Source organism: Fulmarus glacialis, unplaced genomic scaffold, assembly GCF_000690835.1.
Source record: "Fulmarus glacialis isolate BGI_N327 unplaced genomic scaffold, ASM69083v1 scaffold25807, whole genome shotgun sequence".
Taxonomy (NCBI): domain Eukaryota; kingdom Metazoa; phylum Chordata; class Aves; order Procellariiformes; family Procellariidae; genus Fulmarus; species Fulmarus glacialis.
Genome location: NW_009223101.1, coordinates 1 through 25,310, shown reverse-complemented (window position 1 = coordinate 25,310; position 25,310 = coordinate 1). Strand labels below are relative to the sequence as shown.

Genomic DNA, 25,310 nt, shown 5'->3' with positions numbered 1-25,310 from the left:
AGAAAATAACAAAAACCCACCAACAGAACCCATACTTGACAGACGTTTGCCATTACAAAATCCCATACAGAATTAGAAGTTTGAATAAAGTCTCTGTCACAGTTTTTTGAGAAAGCTTTCTGTTTGTCACATTACAGGTATTTCTTACAGGAGCTGCTGCAAATTCCTCACTGAAAAATACAACCACCAACTCTTCCCCAGTTTTAAATTCACTGATATTCTAATAAATTCAGTGGATCACCATTTTGAAGGATTAAAAAATAATTTATGGGCAATATTCTTATAAGGAATACACACAGTCCTACAGACCTTGTCACACCAGAGTTCTAATCTGCTTAAGCTTCTCCTTAAATTCAACTTCACATACTTCTCTTAAACAATTAAATACCAACATCGAAAAAGAGTCACAAAACCTGTGTTTGTATACAAGCCTTTTCAGGAACAGGATCTAACTTGGCATACTGCTTTATAATATCGGTTTTTTCCAATTCAAAGAAAGAAGTTCCAGGTGACACCTTTGTGCTACAGAAAAAGAGTACCTTAATCCACTGATGTTTGTAAAGCAATGAAATGCTGAAAAGACTATAAAGAACACAAAAGCAGTAATATTCATAGAAACCTATTGTAATATACGCACTACAAAAGAGGAAGATACTCCATAATAGCAAGATTTCCAAAACATGCAGCAATATACAGTGTTTTGGAAAGAGGTGTTTACCACCATCACCAGTTGTTCAAGCACATGTGATTTCACACACAAAAAAGCACTGTTAATAATGAATCTGCACACGTGCCAAACCTTAGAAGGAAACCACATGTTAGTAATTACTGAAACTGGTGTACCTTTGGCAATTTTCTGTGCAGTTTCTAGAATTGTAATTGCAGCAGGATATGCCCGGCCGCTAACTGCCGACATAAATGGTGTCATGCCTCTCGCATCCCTAGGGAAAAAAACAATAGACAAGTTAAAAAACACTGAAATTTTTTGTTATAACAGGAGAGGTAGGAAAGAAATATATGAAAACTTAGCACTGCTAATCTTGTGCAAAAGAAAATCCACAGAGTGAATAAGCACTCTTTTATTTGTTTTACTTCTGTGAAATAGATCTAATTTTAAGGGATGGCAGGACACAAACACAGCCAATATTCTAACATTCTCCATTTTAACTAACACGCCTTTAAATAGCCTTTTTAAAAAGGCTTCTATGTAATAAATTTCAGGTGATAAAACATTACAAAGGATAGTGAGAATTCATATGAAAATCCTTACTTAGCTGACAACAATTCTCGAAGATAAGGTTGTAAAACAACACTGTCACATAGTAATTTCAGTATGAAATGAGCATTTGCTTTCCGATCCTTTGATTCCACTACAGACGGTTCAGTAGAAGGACCTGTAATGAGAAAAAAAATATTGCAGAGAAGCAGTTTTCCCTCAAAAAATGACTACCTATTAAAAGCAAGTAATTCAATGTTTCACTGGGGTAATTAATCAGTAGCTTGACTATTCAGTGGTTTGCCGGTTTCAGCAACATTTCACTGAAGTACTGTAAATTTCAGTTGCAACTTACATTCTAAAATACAGACAGTAATCCCAATTTCACACTGATTACCGTATGTTTATGCATTTGTCACTCCCCAGGTAAGAATAATTTTTACATAAAACACAGCATGGTGCTTCATTTAGTTTCTGCACACTTGCGAAATTCTGCTTCAATCCAATCTTCATCTGATAAGAGGCACTTTCATATGCAGAAAGTCTGTGCAAGCGAAGACAGCTTTTGAGATCATTTTCCTTCTAAAACATAATCAGATAAGCAGTATGTCCTCACCTGGTATCGTGGAGGTGCTAGCTCCTTGGCTGGTGCCAGTCGCTGCTGTGGTAAGAGATCCCACAGCGGGGGCCAGGATAAAATCAATGTCACCATCTTTCAGTAAACAGAACAGCAGGATGTATATCAATACATAAAAACATCCCTAACAACATGCTCTTTCTGCAGCGTCTAACACACTGCAGGTTTTCTGTATTTAATTGGTACTCTTTCCTACAAACAGCCACATTCCTAGATTAGTAATGTAACTCAACATTACAAAACACACTTCACAGAAGTTTGACACCAGCGTTAAAGACACATACCGGATTTAAAAACAGCTGTTAAATCTTCAGTAAACTCTTAAAGCTACCTCAATGACCTCTTCCTACTTCAATGACATTAGGTATTTTAGTCTCACACTGAAATCTAAGTGATTCACCTTAAAAGCCATTGGTTCCTTTATTAAATCTCTCATTCTACAGTCTAATGTGATTCATGAGCAGACTTACCCGGATCCATTGCAGGAGGATCTGGAACCCAGCTGGGAGGAGCTATGGGTGGAGAAACTGGGTCCTGGTGATCACTTGATGAAGCACCAGCTTCGTGTCTGCCCAATCCAGCAGCTCTCAAGGATCTTCTCATCATTTCCCTTAATCTCAAACTGAATGCAACACCAGGATAAAAATACTATCTCGTTTTCATTTGTAATTATAACATTTTAAAGCAGAATTTCACACTGAAAAAGGAAACCAAACTCTTCTTATCTCTACTTTTCTTCAGCATAAAGAAGAATGAACAAAGAAGTATTTTTCATTCCTGTATTCCATTTTGTTGCAATAGAATATGATGGCCTTGGAAGAAGAGTCAGCCAGCAATGTATCAAGACAGATTTGAGCCCAGAACACATCCCAGGTCACCACAGCACTGCCTCTTGCAGAGAGAAGCAGCTGATGGGCATTATTACCGCTATTCGACATTACTTTTACCCCAAACTCATTGCCAGGGGTGTTAAGCTTGTGCAAGGATTTGCTCTTGTTGCTGCTGTTTTTTAAAATCTAATTGCAAGAAGAGGTTAATGAAAGAATAAAAGTGGGGCTTGAAAAAAATTTTTTTTGAAAGGAGTTATTTGTTTAAAGTTATTTAAAATGAAAGTACTACTTTACTGAGGACAGTCAGTAAACAATTTCAAGAAATTTTGTATCATCTTACTAGAGCGAAAGGTGGTAGGAATAAAGTAGAAGCCAAAGAACCCAGTGTGATACAAAGAGGTACAAATATAAAGGTGTTTGTTTTTTGGGTTTGGTGTTGGTTTTTTTTCTTTTTTTTTTAAATGCACTTCCTTTTAAGAGTAATGTCTCCTACAGAATGTGGGAGGGAAGCTTCAACCCATATCTCCCATATCAGAAAGATCACGGTGATGAGGACTGTAGCTTGGGAAGGATAAAGACATCATTTCATGTCAATTGCTTTGACTACAGAGCTAAGTAAAAAAATTGTACTAAGCCCTCATCCAGAGTGCTCTGAACTGACTAGAATTCAGTACAGATATCATCAAATTCCCTTGACGTGAGCACCACTCAGTTACCATCATGGAAAGAGGAAGAATATAAATGTCATCAGAAATCAGGATTCTGTCAGGGTCAGAAACCTATCCTTTAGAGCCACCTCGATACAAAGGACTCCCACTATAACAACGACTGTTTAGGATAAAAAGAATCAACTTAAGTTCTTCCACACTGGTGTTATGTTGATCTCAGTATTATTTATCTGTGTAAGTGACCACCTCCCTCAGAAATTCTCTTAAAAGAACAAGCCTGGGTGCTATTATAGTACTTCTGTGATACTTAATTCTCCTTGGAAAAGAACACTAGAACTTATCCTCAAATTTCCTTGCCCCACATGGAGGAGCATTTCCACTTTACAACCGAGGAGACAATGCCCCAACCCCAGAAAACAGAATTAGTTTAGAAATATCCCACCATTAGTTCTCACACCAGAAAAGGCTTCAAAAAACCCACGAGAGTTCTACTTTGGTGCTTGAAGAAGTGAAATCTGACTTTAAACTAGCAATAGAGCCCATTCTTAAACTAGACTGAAGGAAAGAATAAGAGAGTGGTACTTAATATGGAAATTAGCATACTGAAAATAAGAAGAAAGCGTTAGTCAGTTTACCTTCTGCTGCTTGATGATCCTGCCCGATTTCCTGGACCATTACTTGACACAACGGAGATTGCATTTGCAATAGCTTCCACAGCCGAGAGCCTTTCAGCAAATGTATTCCTTTCAGAGCGCTCTGCTTCTGAAAAACGAAGAAAAGTGTTAGTGCCAAAATTTCACTTGCGAAAATTATAAGGAAGGAGTATAAAGTATGAAATGTCACTAATCATAAAATGTCCTCTGCTTTTTTTTTTTTTTTTTTTTTTTTTTTTTTTAAGATTTAGAGGGACAGAGTAGGTTCATATACAAATTTTTGTTTTGGACAAGCTTAACCATGACTCTGACTGGGTTTGGTTTCTAAAAGGCCGTCAAGGAAGGAAATTGAAGGCATCAGAATTCCAGAACAAGCTTTCAGTTTTCAGTATCATCAAGAGACAAAGACCTATCACATAGCTGATTCCAGACACTTGCTGAGTCAAGGCTTCAAAAGTAATGACAACCAAAAAAACCCAGAACACCACAAAAAAACCCACAACCCAACAAAAACCCCACGCTTCACAATGAGCAGCTATGAACAACAATGCAAAGTTGTGGGCTTGTAAGAAACACGCTCTACTTAGGAGCATGCTTAGGAAAAATAACTGTGTTACAAATATAATAAGGTAGCACAATCAGTTTACATCAGAAAGAATGAGCGTTTCTTCCAAAATCTAAAACCCTAAGCACCATAACACCTAAAGGTCCTAGTCATAACGAGGACCGAATTGTGCCAAGTGCTATACAGAATATAAAAAATTGCCTAGTTGTACAGTTACAGTACAACTTGAAGCAGGCACCTGAATAAAAGACCTAATGTAGATTTATTTATCTGCAAGATAAATACACAGATAAAGCAGTAAAGTCAGCTGTACAAGGTTGGCACAGAGTAACAGTCATTGCTTCTTTAGGAGCTACTGACAACTAAAGATCGCATAGCCACTACATACCAAATTATGAATCACTACAGCCATGGACCCAGAAAGAACTGAAAGAGAAGCCACTTTCAGCATGATAGAGGCCAGGAGAGGGGCAATTTTCCTTTCAACAGAGTGAAAGACAATTTTTGGTACCAACTAGAAGGAAAAGGTATATTTCTGAAAAAAGAAAAAAATTTCCTTAAACTGACTCTGTTCTTTCAGGACATGTCTCAAAGTTGCTATGGCTAGTGCCCACTTTCCATTTAAAGGCTTTTCAAACTGATAGTCACCATCCTCTGCATGCATATTTTCTCCACTGACAGTACTAAGACCTGGATAATTCTTTTTTTTTTTCCCCCTTTCTCTCCCCCTTTTTTCTTTCCCCCTTTTGTCTTTCCCCCTTTTTTTCCTTTCCCCCTTTTTTAAACAAGAATGTACTATTAATACCTTTAGCTTTGAGTTCATAGAATAAGGTAATTCGATGGTGTTTGTCAGCTTTTATAGTATGTTTATTCTTTAGATCTTTCTACTCATCACTACCTGAAGTAGCAAAGATCTTAGGTTTTGCTTGTTCTCAAGCATGTGCAGGTTTCTCAGACAAAAATCACCTATTACCCACAGCAGACAACTATCAAGCACTTAGAATGCACACTATCTTGTGCCCCTAGTTCTAGACTAGTTGACCTGTAGTTGTAAGTAAATTGTCATTGTATTTGTGCTGTACTCCTTTCTAAGATCCACTAGTTCTCTTAACTCATGACCCATCACATATACTTCTGAACCCCTCACACAGAGGGTCACAGCTCTTGAGAGTGATCCCTCAAGCAATACAACCGTTCTCTGCAACAGAGAGATTTCACTTATCCTTGGTCCCACAGTAAACTGCAACTGAATTTTCGCTGTTCCGCTTATGAAGTTAGTATTAATTTTTGGAGACCCATCAATTGTAAATGTCCTGGCTCTAAGGATAATTTGTTGTTCTGTTGTCTAATGAAATCTGTTCCAATCCTCTAGAAAAAACTCAGTTTGTAGGTGTTCAGTAAAGTTATCTGAAATTTAGTATCATAACTCTTTAATGATTTCACGTGCTTTGGACATTTCTGTTGGACCTGTCTTTTCCAAGATCCTTTCTATTGGCAAGACTGAGGAGACATCAAATCACAGTGAAACAGAGCAGCCTTCCTCCAGCTTTGCACGTCTGGGGCCACTTTTCCTGCAATTCATTTATCCAATGCTGCAGGAGCTATGGCGAAACTAGACATAGGATCTGAGAACAAAAAAAGCTTAGCCCTGCCCTCAATATTCCCTTTCCATTACTTAAGGAGGAATCTATATGAAGAAGAGTGAAGGATCTCAGGCAGGTACTAGCTGGGAAGGGGCAGTATGTTCTGTAATTGTTAAGGAACATCATATCTGGAGTCTGGAATTGAAGCTTTTACTCCTAAATCAAACTTCTTTTACAGTTTAACAGATGGCTGTATAACTTACAGACAGTAACATTAGTCACCACTGCCCTCCAGATGATGCACAGAAAACAAGCTTGTCCTAATATCCATCGTTAACAGTTACAGTGGAAGGTGAATGTGATTTGAATCTAAAGATATGAATCCCCTTTTAAAACAATTTTTGTGAGGGGAAAGAGAGAGGCAGAGGGGTGTTAAAAGTCTATCAGGTTCACGTTTTTCATTTTTTAGAAAGTTAAATTACATCCAAATGAAGTTATGGAAAAAATATCAAGGTTGCAAAGACAAGCACTCAAATTAGGAAAAGTCGGATTAAGTTTGCCCATGCATCCTTATTTCAGTTTCCTTGTGTGCTTATAGTAAAACAATCTTCAGTTACACAGTTGGGTTTTGTTTGTTTGTTTTGGGTTTTTTTGTACCCCGCCCCCCCAAAAAAGACCCCTGCCTCAATCAGTGCACAGGATGGACGACACACTAAAGATGAAGGGTTGTGCAATAAGCAAGCTGGTTTTGCCCTTGTTTGCTGCAATATTTGGAAGGCATGTAGTAAGGCAGCAACAGCTTGGCAAGGAGAGGGGGAAGCATTGTCTTGTGTTTAATGCCACTGAACATCACTTTGGAGAACTGGAACCTATTTCTGCCACATCTAACAGCACACAGAACTTTGTGAAACACGTTTTTACAGATGATCGTGATACATTTTACTCAATTCGGGACACCTAAAAAGTGCCTGACTCACAGAAATAATTAACATTCACAGAACAACTAAAACTACTATTAATCCAGCTCTAGAATAAAGTGTTTTGAAATAACACCTACTCAAAAAAAATGAGATCAGGCCCTAGGCTTCTCAAACAGAACCCTCAAAATTAGTTAATAGCTTTGAATACAGAAAAACTTCAAGCTATAATACCTTCAAGAGATGAGAAAGCTGCAGCATTACCCCTATTTTATAAATAGGGATATGAGGAACAATTAAGATCTATAAATGACTAAAATTCAATGACAGCACCATACAAAAATCCCACAAGGAAGTTCATTCATTATTCAGTGCAGGGTTTGTATGGTGTGCAATAAGTAAGGAATGGGGCCACACACTGAATGATGAGGATAAAAAGAAATATTGAATAGCTACCCATTCGGTGAGCACCGTCCATCTTGTGCACTGAATGAGGTAGTCCTGTGGAAAAAATAGTATGACGGTGTAATTAAAGACCATTTCACAATGCATACCCCTGTATAGCACATGGGTAAACTTAATTCTGGCATTTCCTAATTTTTGAGTGCTTGACTTAGCAACCTTGTTCTGTTAACACACTTTCTACATAACAGTATTTAATAGACATTTTTAAATGGTGTCAGTAACTGACATTAACAGAAGGTCATTCTTTCACATTTCTTAATACATGTCAACTGCAAGTAGCATTTCTTATTGGAGGAATTAACATATACTATAACACTCGAAAAATATTAAATACCAATTTCTCTCAAAAGTTTACTAGTGATATAATGGGGATACTAGTGATATGAAGGTGGAAAAACACTTGCTTTCATCTAAAATTACCATGTGGATGTGAAAAGTTTGTCTTTTACAATCAATAAAAACAGCTCAGTATTCTTAACTATTGAATTCTTACAAATCCTTATGAGAGTAATAAAAACGTTGTCTCAGCACCTTTGAAAGGCTAGGACACATTTTAGGTGCTAAATTTTAAGATATCCTTATATGAAGAATGCAGCCTTTATTTCAAATGTTCTTGAAAATGCATAAAAAGCTTATTTTCAAAGTATTTTCATTATATTGTTGAGCTCACCCTCTTCCTCTTTTGTTTCTTTGTTGCTGGTTGGAAAGCATACAGACACACAAGCATGCAGAATATTGCGATTTCCATCACATCTATGGCCAAGGAACGTCTGCAGCATTTGTGGATTCTGATCCAAGACAACTGCTTGTTCAAGATTCATCAGGTATTGTCTGCAAGCCTCGTAGTCACATCGGAGAATGTGCTGCATTAAAGTTTGTTTCTGTACTCAAAAGAATAAAACATTTTAACAATTTTAAGTACAAAAGATAGACATACAAGTTTCCTAAGTAATTCTAGTTTTCCGGTTTTTAAATTAATAGAAAGGTCTAAATCTAGGACATTGGCTGGAAGCCAGCACAGGAACTGTTGAGAACACGCATCATCTCAATTATAGCACTGTTAAAAACAGAAAACAGCATGCATTCAGGCAGAGACAAGTTAAAGGAAAGGAGAGACTTAAGCAGCAGAAGCTATCAGGTTCACAAAAATATGCCTTTGGCTTCATAGCTGGGTTCTTAAGATATGTTATTTCATGGCTACATGTAACATGGGAAAAGTGGTACAACTGAAAAAACTAAGCGGTCTGCATTAACTGTCTCTTACATATGTTTTAAACAAGCGATATACACGCTGAGAAGTAAACGAATACAAGCTATTGAAGGTCTGGGAGGCTCATCCCCTACATAACAAGCTTTTCCACAGTGATGGAATACTCCACTGTGAAATCAATCTCAGTCTAACAGGTACACAATACCTCCTGGTGGCAGCATAGCACACAGCAGATCTAACTAAACTGCACCAAATCACTGACAGGTTTATACAAGTATGATATATAAATTCACAGCAGAACTGTTCATATAGCACCACAGATGAGTACAGAACTTTACAGGCGATTCAAGTGAAAAAATCTTCGCTTGACTCTCATAATTTTCTAATGTATGGTCCAAAAAAAAAAAAAAAATTGCATTCAGAAGAAAACAAGTTGTTGGATCCCTCAGAAAAACTATGCACCCATAAAACAAATAAAATTGTATACTGGTAGTATACATAAAAAGATAACAATTTTAAAAGTAATGCCTAAAAAAATATTACTAGTTAAAAGCCTGTTACAGAAGCCATGCACCTCCAAAATGGATCTTTCACTTTACTACGTAAATTTGTTCGTGCTTTCATGTTTCTAAGAGAATCTTCTCTTGAATTAGTTTCTTTGAAATAGGGAAAATACAAATCAGTATCTAAACACGAAGCTGCTTTAAGCATAACTTTATAAAACCAAGAGAAAAAACCCCACATAATTCTATAGTAAAGAAAATACTTTACCTCAACAGCCATAATGATAATAGCAGCTTTCTTTTTGATGGTCGAGTTAGCAGGAAGATTTGTTAAGGAATGAACACCCATTCCAAGACTACTAATAGGTGGAAGATCAAGCCAGTCAGGGTCTCGTATCCCACCCATACAATCTTTTGCCATTGGATAGATTGTACCATTTCCATCTCTAAGAATAATAGGAGATTCCTACATTTGGGAAAAAAGTTTTACCATTAAGTCTCCACAATTTATAAATATTATCCTTCCCAAAAGGTCCAGTTCTGCTTGACTGCCAACAACAACAGTTTACCTAAAATTCTCATTTACGCCATTGTCTCCTGTCATTACAAGTGGCACAGCATAAGATTTCAGATTCCCTTTCTCAAATGCCTGAAATGTGCTTAACATAGTAAATACTATTAAAAGTATCTTCTTTATATATATATACATTCATTACGAAACATTACCAATGAAACATATAGTACCTATACTTTTAGCTTAGTGAAATGCTGCAAAGAAAGTTGAATATATTGAAATGAAACGTTCAAATTCAGTTCTTTTGCCAAAAATGTTTCCTTCAACTATCCTAAGCAAAGTATATCGTGTTTGTGGAAGTTACTAAAATGGTTTTCAGCCCTCCTCCTGGATGCCTGCACAGTGTAATCAAGCTGTATAATCAGATAAAATAAGATACTTAACACTGGATAGTAGAAAGAATTGCACAAAACCTCAATATATCACTTTTAGTATCAAATACAGATTTTTTTTCTTAACATTTCCATTTATTCTCAAGAGTGGATTTTCATCTGACCCAATTCCAAAATATAGCTAGATAACTAGTTTACACTAACAGGAACTACTCTGTCAAGTTTGTTTCCCCCTTTTTTACTTTTTATTTAAGTTTACTTATTGAGTAAGATTATTAAAAGTGCTTAAGTCAGTTATATTGCTCTTCCCCTAGCGCCTTCAAAATATTAATGATAGCAGCAAGCCTTTCTTAACCCGTTTGAAGAACTATTTCTTTGCCAGTCTTTGGAAATGCCTTACAAAAGGCTGTACCATCCCATTCAAAGATGATGGAAGTGAAGCGCAGTGAGGTTGAATGATTGAGATACAAAATCACAAACCTGTCCAGCTGTAAAAATAGCAACACTTCTCTCATTCTGACCCAGGAATGCAATGCTGCTAGTAGGGAAATTATTTTCCTGTTCAGCCTTTCCTGTGGCAAGGTCAAATATGCAGTATCGAACCCAGTTCCCAGTTTTCAGAACAGCATGCACTCCTTCAAAGATACACGAAGAAAAAAGTTAATGTCTTTTACTGATGCATCCAGTAAAAGAACTCCTAACTAAAGCACTTTTAAGGAATTACTAATCTCAATGGAAACAACTGTTATGTTAGTTTGACAGTAGTTGTTTTCCACTAGGAAGTGAGACAGGTAATAAAGGATCCAACAGAGTATCTTAAGTAAGTCCTACTTACCTTTTGAATCTACATTTACTGCTAGGATCTCTGTTTTTTCAGGAATACACAGCTTTTTAGGTGTCCTTTGAAAACAGTCAGGAACTTTTGGAGTTCCACCAGTTTTTACAACCTGAAAACATCCGTAAAATTTTAAGATGCAATTAAGCACACAGTGCTGAAATTTCAAAATACTGATTGTTTTCTCAATGTTTCACAAAGACATACCTGCAGTTCATCTATTCTAAGCAGTCTACAGTCTTGGAGAAGAGAAGAAGGATCAGGATCTGAATTAGAACTGCTCTGACAGTTTGCATTACTGGAGGTGCCTGGAAATTTCACAGCAACGTAAGCACCATCCACTTTTAGCACCTACAAGCAGAACACATTACAGTTTTACCAAAAGCTTTGAATAGAAACTGTTTAGGTTGATTTGCTTCAAAATAAACCAGACCTTTATCAGGAAAAGAAAAATGTTTATAATAGTAAGTGATAAAATTCTACAGCTCTTGGTCATTAGCCTTGTTGTTTTGCTAAAATTACTGAAATCTTAAAAACTTGGATTTCTTAATGACTTCACAGGCATCCTGAATCAGATCAAAGTTCCAACATCCTATGGCCAACAGGAACCAACACCAACCGACTATAGAGGCTCCTACTGATATTTCCTCGCTCTCTTTCCAGCTTCCACCTACTAGAAACAGCAGGACAACTTCATGTTTAATAGCCTTCTCTTATTAATTTGTCCAATCACTTTTGGAAATAAACACTATTCTTGTGGCAATGAATTCCAAACACTAACTAACAATTCAACAAAACACATCTACACTGAGCCTCTTACTTCTTTAACTGCCCATTAGCTCTTATACTAAGAGAAACAGGAAATCACTCTTTTTTTTTTTTTTTGGCCCAATCTAAAAATTTTTAAAGCCTCTGTTGCAGAGTCTTAGTCCTCATTCCTCAAGATGACTGTGCATAGTGGAAAAAAGAAGTGTTGGTTTATGGGTGTATTATCTGTTCCTTACACTCGATGATAAAGTTCTCCACTCAGTCCCTTAGGACTGATACAGACAAGTCTATCTATACAAGACACTTCATGCATCTGTGTCCTTCTCTGCCCCCCAAGGAAATGGAAGTTATTCAACCCCACACTGACACAGTCATTTCTGAGACTGTAAGCTGCTCTAAAGGGTTGCTGCCATGCATATCTAATCAGAACTGTCAAAATAGGTTTCCCTGATATAGAAACATCTTATGCTATCACCAAACAGCAAGGCCCTTTGAGTTTCCAGTTGAGACCATAATTTTCTCAAAAGGAAAACAAAGCTAAGAGGGAAGGGGGCAGGGGGAAGGACAGACAATGTTTTAATTTTGAGTAGAAATAAGATCTCGGTATACTCTCAGTCTTGATCAAAGTTAGATACAAGCAACTGTCAATCTTGATTAGGCCCCGATTTCTCAATACTTTCTACACAGAAAGCGCTTACAAAGCAATATTAAAGATCCAGATGTAATCAACTTTATCTAAAATGTCCCTGACAATAAAAAACATCTCTCAAATTTTCAAGATATTGTAGGTAATAAAAATCCAGGCTTTTCCATGTTTTCTCCCAATTTCTCTAGCTAGGTGCAGCCTATCAAGCATGCTAGAGAAAAGGATATATTGACAAACATGAAAGCACTAGCAGATTTTTTGTAACAAAGATTATTGTGGACAGAGAGCACTTGCTCCCCGTATGCCGAAACGTCACTCTAGTAGCAGAGTTCCTAGTTCCAGTAGTAGAGCATCGCTGATGGCTGTAAGAATACTACTCAAAAATTTCAAAATTCAGACCTAGTCAAAAGATGAAAGATTCACGAACTTTAACTCTGATTTAGACTATACAAAGACAGATTTCTATTGAGACTTGCAAGGTAACACTCTAGACAAAAATTTGATTTGGTCAAAAAATTAAATCAAGGTACATTTACATGGTTTTAAGGTAATCAGACTAACTTGTAAGCCTGAAATCACATACGTAGTTCAACCACAGCTTCTAGACTGACATGTAGAATTTTTTTTTTTTTTTTTACTGACTAAATGTTGCTACAAAAGCTTTGTAAATTTGGGCTGCTTCTGAAAACAGAAGATTCTAAATGGTCAACGTCTAGCAGGGCGTATGAAATCTTGTTTATGAAATTTCAAATTTATAATCGGGGGGGTGGGGGGAAGAAACACACCTTAAGAAAAGGCACAATCCTCAAATATTTAACATATCCTGTCTCCATAACTAAAAGTTTTCTTCTACATGCTTTCTGGCTGCTCTTAGTGCTATCATCTACATCACTTTTCACCTACATCACTTTTCATGTGTTCAAAGAAACGCTGACAGTTTTTAAAGTGCTGGAACTCTATGGTGACTCTTTCAGAGTTCACATGCAAATATTTTTTTCTTTACCATTTTGTGGTTCAAGAAGAAAATCAAATATCTTTAAAAAGTGGAAAATATGTTTATTAAGATTTGGTTGAGAAGAAATTCACCTCTGAAGAGGTTGAATTCAACCTCTTCAAAGTTCTTTAGTTAAACAGTTACTACTACGGCTATTGGCTGTTACACAGAAAGAAAAAACTATCCATTGATGTAGCAAGCAACCAGGAGCTCAAGCGAAACACTTGATAGCAATTGTACATAGAAAGCTCCAAAGCAGAGATGTGGTATAATGGGCTGGCACTAAACAAGATAAATAAGCAACATCGACATTCCTCTTTAATTGAAATTATATAAGTCTGAATTCATTGAAAAACACATTAACAAAAATAAAATGCAAGAGCTTAAAGGATTTAGACGTTTTAGCTTACAGAACTAACGTATACTTACACTGTTCATATTGCTAATGCAAAAGTTTCATCAATTAGAAACAAGCATTTTACAGAACTACATATACAATGTTTGCCTTATTAGGACTAAATTAAAAAAACTGAATCAAACAAATGAAAAAAGCAAGCAACAAAATGGAAGTTTAAAGATTTTTTTCCAAAAGCAAAATACCTTTTTATAGCATTTTCAACTACAGGATAATGAAATCCAATCTTTCTTCTTAATGGAAGAAAAAAATGTATTGATAAACTGAAAGATGAACATACTTGTTATCTCCTTTACCCTTACTATCAACCCATTGCCACACTCCTTTAAACCACAATGCCAAAGCACACTGATTGGCAGAAAACACTCAGCTGAAGTCCCTTCCTCAAAAGGAAGTGGAGGCACGTCCTGAGACCCGCTTCTTCTCCCCTATTCCCTCTTACCATTGTTCATGTAAAATCACATTAACAATAGGCTGAATAGCCTCAAAAAATAAAAAAGTTGACTACCAGCACCTGAGTCTTCCAGAAGCAAACCTGTCTGGACCCACTAGTAATCTGTAGAATCCTTCCCTCTCCAGAATCACCATATTCCCTCTCAAGACACAGCACCAGCAGACCAGGGAAAACACATTTTTTATTTCTTATCTGATCTCCTTGTTGGAATGGAAGAAATTTTAACATCACAGAAAAGGCTTCTACTCAAAGTAGAATGAGCACTTCCAAAGAAATACTTACACAATTTTTAAAATATTCAACTTTGAAGGATTAAGAACAGATTCCTAATAGAGATTAGGTAACTCTTCTGGCACTACATCCAGCCTAAGCTCTTTCAACTTATCCTTCTCATTGGAAGGCTTCAATCTCAGACAGAAATCAAACAAAAACCAAAAAGTTCAAGTAACTGACCAAAATAATATAATACAAATTACAAGTTAAAGAACAAACTACTCAATCCAAATTTATGTTTCACAAAATCCCTAGGACTTGATAAGCTTTCCGGGCATAGGAGCTGCAAAACTGGTAATACACAGAAGTCTCACCTGAATGAGAATAACTTTGATGAACAGAAGCAGTTTGGGGAGGCCTTGGACACTGCCAATCGAAAGCCTCAGAGCAAAACGAACCGCAGCTGCCAAAGAAGAAAAAAGCAGCTCCAACCCAGACTCCCTACCCTTTTGTTCTAACAGTGGTTCCAGATACCATTTAAGCCATTCCAGAAGAGGAGATCCAGAAGCTAATGTGGGTAAGTAGAATATTCCAAAGTGGATGGGATGGACAAAACCAGCTCCTATTCCTCTGATACCAGTGAGCAGTAACAAAGGCTTTTTTCAGCCCATATCTTTTCTAAACTACACTGAAAGAAGACTCCATCAGACTTCTCACCAATGCAGACAACAGAAGAGACAAGGGCCAGGCTTTTGATTCCATCAGTCTTCCATTAGGTGGATAATCTTATAACCATTACCTCCCCCATCTAATGACGGACTTGGAGGAATAAAGGCTTAGTTTTGTTCGAAGCCCATGACGGATTTCAATTGAAATATATTCATATTATATTTCATATTTCAATATTTCATATTGAAATATATAATTGAAAAATAATATATTCCAAGGAGAAAGAGGACTAAATCCAAGAGTATATCTAGCAGACTTCTGCTTTCTTCATTTCTTTCAAGACTGCTCCAACATAAGAACTTTGGCACTCTTGCCACACTCTCTGGTCATTTGTTGCTTTGGCACCATACGCAATCCACATTTACAAAGCTGTGTGTAAAATGCTGGTTGTACGATGTACTGGTATTAGAATAATCACAAGCAGTCATCTTAGATCTTAGCACCCAGGGGAGGGCTGTTACTATATCAAGATCAGTAAGAGCCCAGAGAGAAACGGGCATGTTAGAACTTGACACCATCTACCTGCCCACTGTTCTACAAACAGAACAGAACAGTGGTCTCGGAAGGATTTTAACCAAGCACTTTTTGGAGACATCATGAAGTTGTTGCATACATCCAAAACTACACGAACACAAATTTTCCAGAAACAGAATTATTTCAAGAACACAGGCTGAGCATCAGTAAATCTAAGCCCCTTTCCTATCTCTAAATTCCACCTCCTGAAGCCTAAGTGAACAATTCTTTTTTTGCGTAAAACAAAAAGTTATCTAAATACTTTTAAAAGGTGGCAAACATTTTGACAGAAGCTCATGGCTGTCACACTTTATTCACTTTATTCTAAAGAATATAAATGTTCAAAATTTCAGATGTTTTTGCAGGTAAAAGGACAGAAATCAGTTTTTTGTTCCTTTTACTACTTCAGATCTGAATCATTACATAAGATAAGATTTTTGGCCTCACAGATCAATTAGTTTAGTGCAATTGACTTCATGCTGTGCTCAAAAAACATCCACCAAATTACCAGTGCGTATTTTTCAAAGATGTCCCAATATGTACATGCTCTATGACCATGAATTTTACTTGATGACAGCACTTTGAGAGAAGCAAGTGTTGCTCTACTGACACCATGCTTTGTAACATCAAGTACTTAAAACTCAAAACAGTGCTTCAAAGCCTTTCCAATTTTTGGAAACACCAAAGGTAACAAATTCCCAGGTTACGTAGGAATAGTATATTCTCATGCAGGATGCTTATGCCACTGAGGCCATCCATACCAATACATCAAAGATGTGACTTTTTAGAACGTCATTCAGTAATCAAAAGACCATGGAAAATCAGATGATTCTATATCTGGGTGGACTTTAAAAGGGTAGCGCTTCTTAACCCATGAAGTCTTAAGAGCCCAAACCTGTATGATTATGTTTTTGCAGTCTGAACCTCTGTACACATTCAAAAATTATTTATGCACAGAACAGTCAGATTGTTCAGAATTCATATCCTCTTTGTGCTTAATTCAGCTCACAACAAGCTAAATTACAAACATTACTGTTCCGCAATGAACAACATTAGCTATTCTGGAGCCTGCAGGAGAACACTGCAAAGAGCAACCCTTCTGCAGACTAAGTGCAGTCTTTTTCACACAATCGCACAACTGATCCAAATTACAAACAGAACTTATAACAGGGTATAAACTGTATTTCTGTCTTTAACCTAGACACCACTAAGCAAAAAATTTTTATGGTTTTGTCTGCTGGATTCTATCTAAACTCTAAAGATAAAGTGTTACAAAACTGTAAAAGGAAAAAAGTGAATGACCATGTACATCCCTGGAAAAGGACTTTATGAAGCATGCTTTATGAAGAAAAAAAAGCATCTTTGCCATAAACGACTGATGTAGAATAGATTCAGCACCAATAACTCTATGCAGAAGACAGCCCGCTTATTGGTTTTACCACTTCAGTGAAAATATCAACATATAAAAATTCAAGCTCTTCTATATTTATTATAGTAGTTCTTGACAGAGCGCACAGACACCTTTACAACTGTATACAGAAATAGCAAAATGGTCTCTGTCCTGAAAATCTTAGGATTCAAAGCAGGAAGGACAGATAAGGACAACAGGGGCTTTCCCAAAGCTGATATGAGAGGCAAACAATGGTTTCAGCGACTTCAACTAGATCTCAAAACCTCATTTACAGAAACTGAAGTGTTTCAATGAATTAAGTTGCTCCATACTCCCTTTTGCAGACATGACCTAAACTTGATAATGAAAATTCATTGTGGGTCTCCTCCTTTCAAAGATACTGCTCAAGGCAAATATTCCACTCCTGCACAAGTAAACCCATTAGGGATGCAGGTAAAATAACTCTGACTAAATCCAACTGCCTTCCGTTGGACAGGTATTTCCTCTTCTGGTAACTTTTTTTTTGATCTTCTATGAATCAAGTAGAAAGCAATCCAACCTTTACTGGCTTTCCTGTTGCTCTTATTTCTGAAAAGCATAGCAGAGAACTGTCTAGATGACCTAATCCTTCCTAACATTGCACAACAATGCCAGAGGAGAAGCGGAGTATTTTCCTCTATAGCACTCTATGAAAAAATTACAAGGACCAAATAAACACATTTTCTGGAGTAATAAATCAAATAACTTTATAATCACATTAATGAAGCACGTAATTTCTAATCAAAACATTTCTGTTCTTTGGTTGCCAGAACATGAGATTCACCCAAACGTTCAGCTGATGTTGTATGTAAAAGTCAGTCACAACACGTGTTACTCTTCACAATCTGACTGGACATGTGGGAGGTATTGCTCAAGTCATCAAAAAAAAAAAAAAAAAAAAAAATCTTTTGGATAAAACCACATCTGCTTTTCTTAATATAGTGGTCATTCACTACACAGTTTTATTCACAACACATTCAGTCTATTACTATCATTGTGTTATGGACAAATAAAAATGCAGCAAAAGTCGTACTAGTCAGAAACATCCTTAAGCATCCCCAAAACTAGGATTCTTGTAACAGTTAGCTTACCTAAAAGGAAAAACTTTTTTTTCTCCCTCCCCAAAGATGGTGGGACAGTGTATTTTAGACAAACCTTGCCAACAGGAACATTCTTAACGTCTTCCACAAACACAACTTCCCGCAGAGACCACTGCTCTTCATTCACTTTCTCCTCCTCTTTTGGGGCAGGAGTAGATCGTCGTCGCTCTGAGTCAAAAAAGTTATTACCAAAAAAAGACTTGAAATATTTAATCAAAGCATCAAAATGCAATGTTCAGTAAACACCAAACCTTTCACCCAAAAAAGACTATCAACTGTCAAATCTAGAAATTAACAAGGGGTTAACAAGAATCTGACTTTAGAAGTCAGAGCTACCTAATAGTGTACCATGCCACTTTCATGTTTTTCTTTGATATTAGCACTAATAAAGCCTATCTGATAAACAAAGCAATTTTTAAGGACATTTAAGCGAAATAATTAGAATACAAGAAATTGTTTTGGCAGGGCTCAGATATTCATGCTGTAAGTAAAAAGGCTGACACTGTAAGACCCTGCATTCAGCGCTGCTACAGTGCTTTATATCACCCTTACAAAAAGTCTGCTTGTCCACTACATATGGATTTTTTGGTAAACTTCTAGAGGAGTAGCAAATGAGCCAGAAAATAGTTATTTGGGCTAATAGCAATTGCAATACAGTTAGATTTGCTGCAAAGACATTATCTGAACAGTAACTGTAGTACACTCGGGATCAAATTTAAATACGTAACATGGCTAAATTAACACTGACAAGAACCTTTAATCTCTTGAATTGAGTATATATTATAATTAATATTATCAACCTATTTAAAGTAAGAAGAAGAGAACTTCTAAGCTAACTGTGAAGTTAACTTCAAACACTAGTTCAAAACCCCAAGCAAAGTTATAGTCGGTGAAAAATTACAGTTGAAAGAACTGCAAAGAGAAGAAATCAGTAGCAAAGGACTCTACTAGTTAAATTAATTAGTACTGCAGATCTGAGCACAAGAGATTCTCAGTCACTGAATGAGGCCATTTGATTCTCTAGGTGAACGCCTTTTAAAACTGCAGTATGTGAACAATTAGAAGAAACAGGAGCAGAGAGAAGATTTCTTCAAATGATGGCATTGTAATTAACCCTTTAAAAATGTATGGGTTTAAATGGAGAAAAAAATGCTTAAGCGGTCAGTTACATGAATTCTAATGAAGCCCTTTAGGTTTTTAAGTACAACTTCTACTATTAAACTTCTCTCACTGCTTTTGTATGTTAGTAAAGAATGTCTAATTTTAGACATTTTATGTAATAGATGATGAACTATTGCTTTACACACTGAAGTTCACCTGCAAGGCAAGCTGTGCAAGAACAGCTTAATCTTAAAAGGAATTTTCCAAAACAAGTTCCACTTCTGGGCTGTAAAGAAACTCACTATCACATTGCAATTAAACATAAACAACTTTATCTTCAGACCTCCTCTCGATCACCTCCTGAAAGATACTTTTGATTCTGAGAACTAAGTGTTATGCTTGCTTAGATACACCTTACCTTACTACCTTACATCAGGTAGTCACTGCTTATACTAATACATTTAAATTTAACACTGACAATTCACTGATTATCTAAAGTCTATTACAAAAGCCTTTACATATATTGCAGTTCAGACTGAACAACCGAAAAAGATTCTGAAATTAGTACAGAATCTTTGTAGAACTGCCTTTTATGAAAACTTCTTATCTACACAAATATTTTATGTTACTATGAGCTACACATTACTTACTATATGGCATTGATGCACTGCTTGCTATTGAAGATGCATCACTACAAGTGGAAGCTGGGGATGGCGGAGGACCCATCTCAGTTTTCACTGGTTCCTGTTTACTTTCAGGTCTAGAAAAAAGGTGTTACTTAGAATGAAGAAAGAAAAAGGTGAAATCTTTTCCGTGACAATGGACAAAGTGTCAGTGTGTCCCAGCCATGTTCCTTTAATAATACTTTAATGAAATAACTCCATACTTGCGAACAACCATCCTAACTGACAAGGCTATACATCTGACCCCTTAATCAGGGTGCAGCTTTATAACATTAACTGAGCACAGATACAATATTCCAGAAAATAAACATCCTTAGATGCGCTTCATTTGAAGACAGGAAGACTTATTAGCTTTATACAGTAACCTGAAATTCTAAAACTGCTAAACTTTTTCAAGCTTTTCTTGAAACGGTTTAAATCTGTTTTAAGAAACATTTAAATGGCAATTGTCAACCCAATGATTTTTTTTTCAAACTATGAAGGGGCTGAAACAGGTCTCTCAATACCATGAAGAAGAGCTTGAAAACAGTTAGTTCAATAACAAAACCATTTTCAGTTATTCAGATATAAAATCTTGGAAACTTTATGAAACACTGCAGGAAAGTCTTCATTTAATATTCCTTCTGCATTTCACATTTCCATAGTTGTTTCACACAACTGAGATGCCTTTCCTGCAGTGAGTATTTCTGCACATTTAGAAGAGTTTACAGGAAAGCTAGAATCTTATAAAGAAGGAAAAAAGTTCAAACTGATAAAAACCTGACCTTCTTTTCAATTTTTAATCAATCACCAATTCAAGAGAGTATCAAATAAATGTTCTGTGTGTATGTGTGTGTGTTCAACACTTACTTTGCCTCAGTAGTTTTGCTAGCTTTCTCCATGTTTTTCAAGCTCTCGGGTGACCGAAGCTGAAATCGACAGCTGTCATTCATGTTCCAAACAGATTCCATTAACACACCCACTTTAGGAATTCCAGCACTGATTGAAAAAGCAACTGCGCCAGCATGATAGAGGGGGTTATTTCTTAAACACACCTAGAGATAGAAATATTTATTTCTATGAGAACAATGGATTATACTGAGGGAAATCATATAAGCATGCATTTTCTTGGTGACATATGTAGTAGTCAAAAAATAAGAAAACTTATGGAACTAGATGAAGAGCAAAGTCAGCATGATGTACCATGCACTTTGCTAGAAAAAGAGGCTGTTGTGCAATTCACAGCTGAAAGCAACAGCTTTAGCAGTGCAACTGTTTAATATATAGTATTTAGATGCTCAGCCACAAAAGGAACAATTCATCCAATAACAAAGGCTCATCCCAGAGTTGATTACAATGGATTAGGAACCAAAAGAAATGTGCTCCCTGGGAAGGAGCTGTTTTGTCTCATACTAGTTCTAATACTAAACATAGAAAGAATCCTACACCTCTGTATCAGCTATTAACCTTATCGGTAAAGGCTTCAAACCAAAGGCCTATCTCACTGCACAAATAAATCTAACCCAGACTCTAATGCTGCAGGCACTTAAATGCCAAATCATTTACAAAGCTATGTGCTCTATTGAGAATCGTATTTCTACACTTACTTTCTCTCAAAATACAGAACCAGTAGGTAAGTTAAAACAGAAGCACTTTGTGTGAGTACAGCTTGTTCCTCCATGTTTGCAGCTATAATCATACTTGTAAAACAATAACAACACTAACAGGACACATCAATTTACAGTCATATAATTAAAACATACTATTTTAATTCCATACCACTGCATAACAAGACTGGAACCTAATTTGTTTTGTTTTGTTTTTCAAGAGCAGGCTGTAAGCTCATAAAAATGCCACTTGTGACAGTTGCACTTGCCTGGGTTCCAACAGTTATGTTTGGCATAGAAGAGATACCAGCACTAGACTTTGGTTTTTTATTTTTTGCTCTGGCCTTTTCTAGCATTTTCTTCCTTTGGCTGAAAGGAACGACACCCCTGTGGAAAAACGCATATTATTTAAAAAAAGGCTATGAAAGAAATGCTTTGTTTATAACTTTGAACACTTTATTCCTTCTGCTTAATGTAGTCATGATAAAACATACAAGTCTCTGTGCCACCTTCTCCAAAATCTCAAAGCACTGTAGAAATGACATCTTTTTCTATATTCACCCCCACTTTCCAAATTCATCTCAACTGGCAAATTTATTAGGAGGAGGAGGAAGAGAGAGAGCACGTAAGATATGTCACTGCCAAATGGCTTTCCTTCTGGTCCAAAATGCTGCAAGACCTTTGTCGCAGATGGTACGCTCCAGTCACAGCTTTCAAGTTGCAGGTTGTCCCCTCTGAACTTGAGAATATCTTTCCCATAACTAGTGATAATTTCCAGAATTTGCAGTCATTGGGGAACAGGATAAGCTTTTTTGTTTTTAAATTCTAAAAGCCTCACTTTCTCTCTGGGGATGTGGCTAAAGGAGTCTAGGACTCTTATGACAGACTTAAGCTGCAAGAGGGGAAAAAAGGACACTTCTTTTGTAATTGAATCCACTCAGTTTGGCTGAAAATAACGTCTACGTACACAGTTAAGCATGCTTATTATTTTGATACTTCATGGTTTAGTCAGTTAGAGTTAGATGCTTTTATTGGAAAACCTCCTTCACGTTAAGTAAAACATGAAAAGCATCAGTCCTGTGCAACACTGGAAACTGAAATCCTGTCTAGTGTACTACAGACCACTGTAACTAAGGATATCAATAATAAGAGAAGCTTCTGTCTACATCAATCTGATTAACATAAAATCACCACTGCTGACATTTAACCCCTCCCAGAAAGGACATGTTGGTTAATAAATAAATTGCTTTCAAAGATTACATATAAATGCTAATAAGTCTTTTTATATATTGCACCGATTATTCTAAAAGCAGTAAAGATGGCAGGTTCTAATAGCCAGGTATCTCCAATGTTATGGCTTATTAGTTTCTATACTAAGAGTACTTACTCTAAGTGAGGTATGACAGCTGTGACATAACGAAAGGGCCAAGAACCAGAGAGCTCTAATTTTGAGATTTGGGACTAGAATTTAGAATAAAATACGTCTGTGTTTAAGTTTACAAGCCTAGCTACAGTTCTACTTAAATATTTTCCAGGAAGTTATTAGAATTTAATGAGAAAGCTGCTTCATAGAATCAATTTTCAATGCTCTGATTTCCAACTTATCATCAAGTATTTAATTCACCCATGCCTAAAAGCTACTTAAGCTTTGGACATGATATGTAATGCAACAACTCCTGACACACTGACAAAAATAATGCATACTGACAACGCATTAGTAATATTCAATGAATTCACTCAAATTAGAAATTCATATCAGAGCTCTTTTGGGAGTGTTGTTTTTGAGGGTTTGGGGGGGTTTTTTGTTTGTTTCGTTGTTTTGTGGGGGTTTTTTTTTGGTTTTTTTTTTTTTAAACACAGGCTTCCTCATTATCAAATTGTTAGTTAAAATATTTTAACTAACATTTCATATTTTACAATGTTTTAAAGTGTTATATTTTAACAACAAGCTCCAGAGGGAGCATCTGATGTTATTTTTCCTTTCTTTAAGATTTGGACCACAAATTAACAGACCAAATTTTCTAACAGAGCCTGACAGAAGAATGTTGACCTCATACGTGGGTAAGTTTGTTCCATATTTATAATCTGAAAAAGGCCTGAAAGGGCATAAAGAAGTTTATTCTCTGATACTGTTTAGTACTAATATATCTGAATGCTAAAGCATTTATACACGTCTCCTAAAAGAATAACCTTATTCTTTTAGCTTTAGGCATTAAAGAAGAGAATAAATGTACTTTAGAAAGGGAACCTAAGCTCAAGTGCAGAGTTACAGAACTCAGAACAACTGTGGTTCCGTAGTTTTGCAATGCTTCTCAGAGCCAAGGACGTGAAGACATCCAGTGGATCTACACTGTTGTACATAAACCCAGTATTTACTTACCACCAATACAAGTTGTTCTCTAGTTGAGCACACGTATAAAGAGCACAACAATGTAAAGAAACAATCCGTTCTCCCTGAAGCTCCGAGTATGTCTGTGCAGTATGTTCTAATTTAGAAGCTACGGAGCTTAAAGTTTCATCTACCCAGGTAGCAACCTAAGGGAGAAGGGAAAAAAGGAACAGAGGAGGTAGGAGAAAAAAAGAAAAGTTCCACCTTAGTTGCACCTTTAATGTAATATTTACTGGTTTTGAAAGGAAAAAAAAAAACAACACACCACACAACAAAACAAAAAACAAACAATGATTCCCTCTGGAATTTTATCCCCTACCACCTTTTCTTTCCCCAGAAAAGAGCTTTTCAGGATTTTTTTTTTCCTCTATTTCCAATCCCCAACAAAACCAAAAAAGGTAAAAAAAAAAAAAAAAAAAAAAAAAAAAAAAAAAAAAAAAAAGAGCTGTGCCATAAAAATACTTCAACAAGTGCATATACTTTACCAAATCAGTTTCAAGTTCACTCTTAACTGGGCAGAAAAGCATATTTAGATAACTAACTTTGCAGCACTGAAAGTGTCAATGCTCTTAGTTTTTCTAGTAAATACATGCACAACATTAACAAGCTTATCTATTCTTAAAGCAGTGTCAGTCTCTACTGTAACAGCAAAAAGTCAAGTATTTCGGATAATCAGGTAAAACAGGTATCTTTTCACTGTTTCAGCTGTAAATCTGCCAGATTTTTTTTTTTTTTTTAACCTTTTTCCATTTTTACAAAACACCAGTTGGGTTTCTGTTTTGTTCTTACATCCGTATAGAGGAAAAGAAGTGGAATGAACGAATTAATTAAGTACTTTCTACTACTGATGAAGCTGAAGAATCAACTTCTCTAAATATACTGCAAGAAAATGAAAAAAAGAACTTTGTCAAATTCAGCAACCAGCACACATCTCATACCTTGTTATTTTCAGTGGCAACAGTTGCTCTAATACTATTTGCAGAAAGGAGAACTATCTTTTCATTGGTTAATCCCAAGAACATGGCTCGTGGATGATGTAGCGAAGGATTCTTTGGAAATAAAAAAATATTTTAGATATTCAAAGCATATAAATCATTCTGAAGGTAAGCATTTAAAGATGTACAGTACCTGTGCATTTCTGTACGGCTCTGATTCACTCCACTTCCATTGATAGAGTTCTCCTTTACTGCTAACAGCCACGAGCTCAGAGTACAGAGCTCCGATAGAAATAAACTTTGTTCCATCCTACAAATACATAAATACGAGGTCTAAGACAGCAATATTATAAATATATATATATAA

At 36.2% G+C, this 25,310-nt stretch overlaps 1 protein-coding gene across 1 annotated transcript in view; it reads right to left on the bottom strand.

The window, feature by feature from the left end:
- Positions 1-25,253, bottom strand: part of UBR5 (ubiquitin protein ligase E3 component n-recognin 5) — a gene marked incomplete at its 5' end in the record, with an annotated part of 50,996 nt that extends 25,743 nt beyond the window's left edge. The window contains 17 exons of the mRNA XM_009581691.1: positions 844-941; positions 1,271-1,394; positions 1,833-1,928; positions 2,324-2,475; positions 3,987-4,113; positions 8,205-8,415; positions 9,516-9,713; positions 10,634-10,788; positions 10,989-11,100; positions 11,196-11,339; positions 18,305-18,417; positions 20,001-20,110; positions 20,883-21,067; positions 21,889-22,006; positions 24,000-24,154; positions 24,947-25,057; positions 25,137-25,253. Coding sequence (XP_009579986.1) covers positions 844-941; positions 1,271-1,394; positions 1,833-1,928; positions 2,324-2,475; positions 3,987-4,113; positions 8,205-8,415; positions 9,516-9,713; positions 10,634-10,788; positions 10,989-11,100; positions 11,196-11,339; positions 18,305-18,417; positions 20,001-20,110; positions 20,883-21,067; positions 21,889-22,006; positions 24,000-24,154; positions 24,947-25,057; positions 25,137-25,253 — 2,326 coding nt within the window. The remainder of the gene's footprint in view (positions 1-843; positions 942-1,270; positions 1,395-1,832; positions 1,929-2,323; positions 2,476-3,986; positions 4,114-8,204; positions 8,416-9,515; positions 9,714-10,633; positions 10,789-10,988; positions 11,101-11,195; positions 11,340-18,304; positions 18,418-20,000; positions 20,111-20,882; positions 21,068-21,888; positions 22,007-23,999; positions 24,155-24,946; positions 25,058-25,136) is intronic.
- Positions 25,254-25,310: the final 57 nt, after the last annotated feature.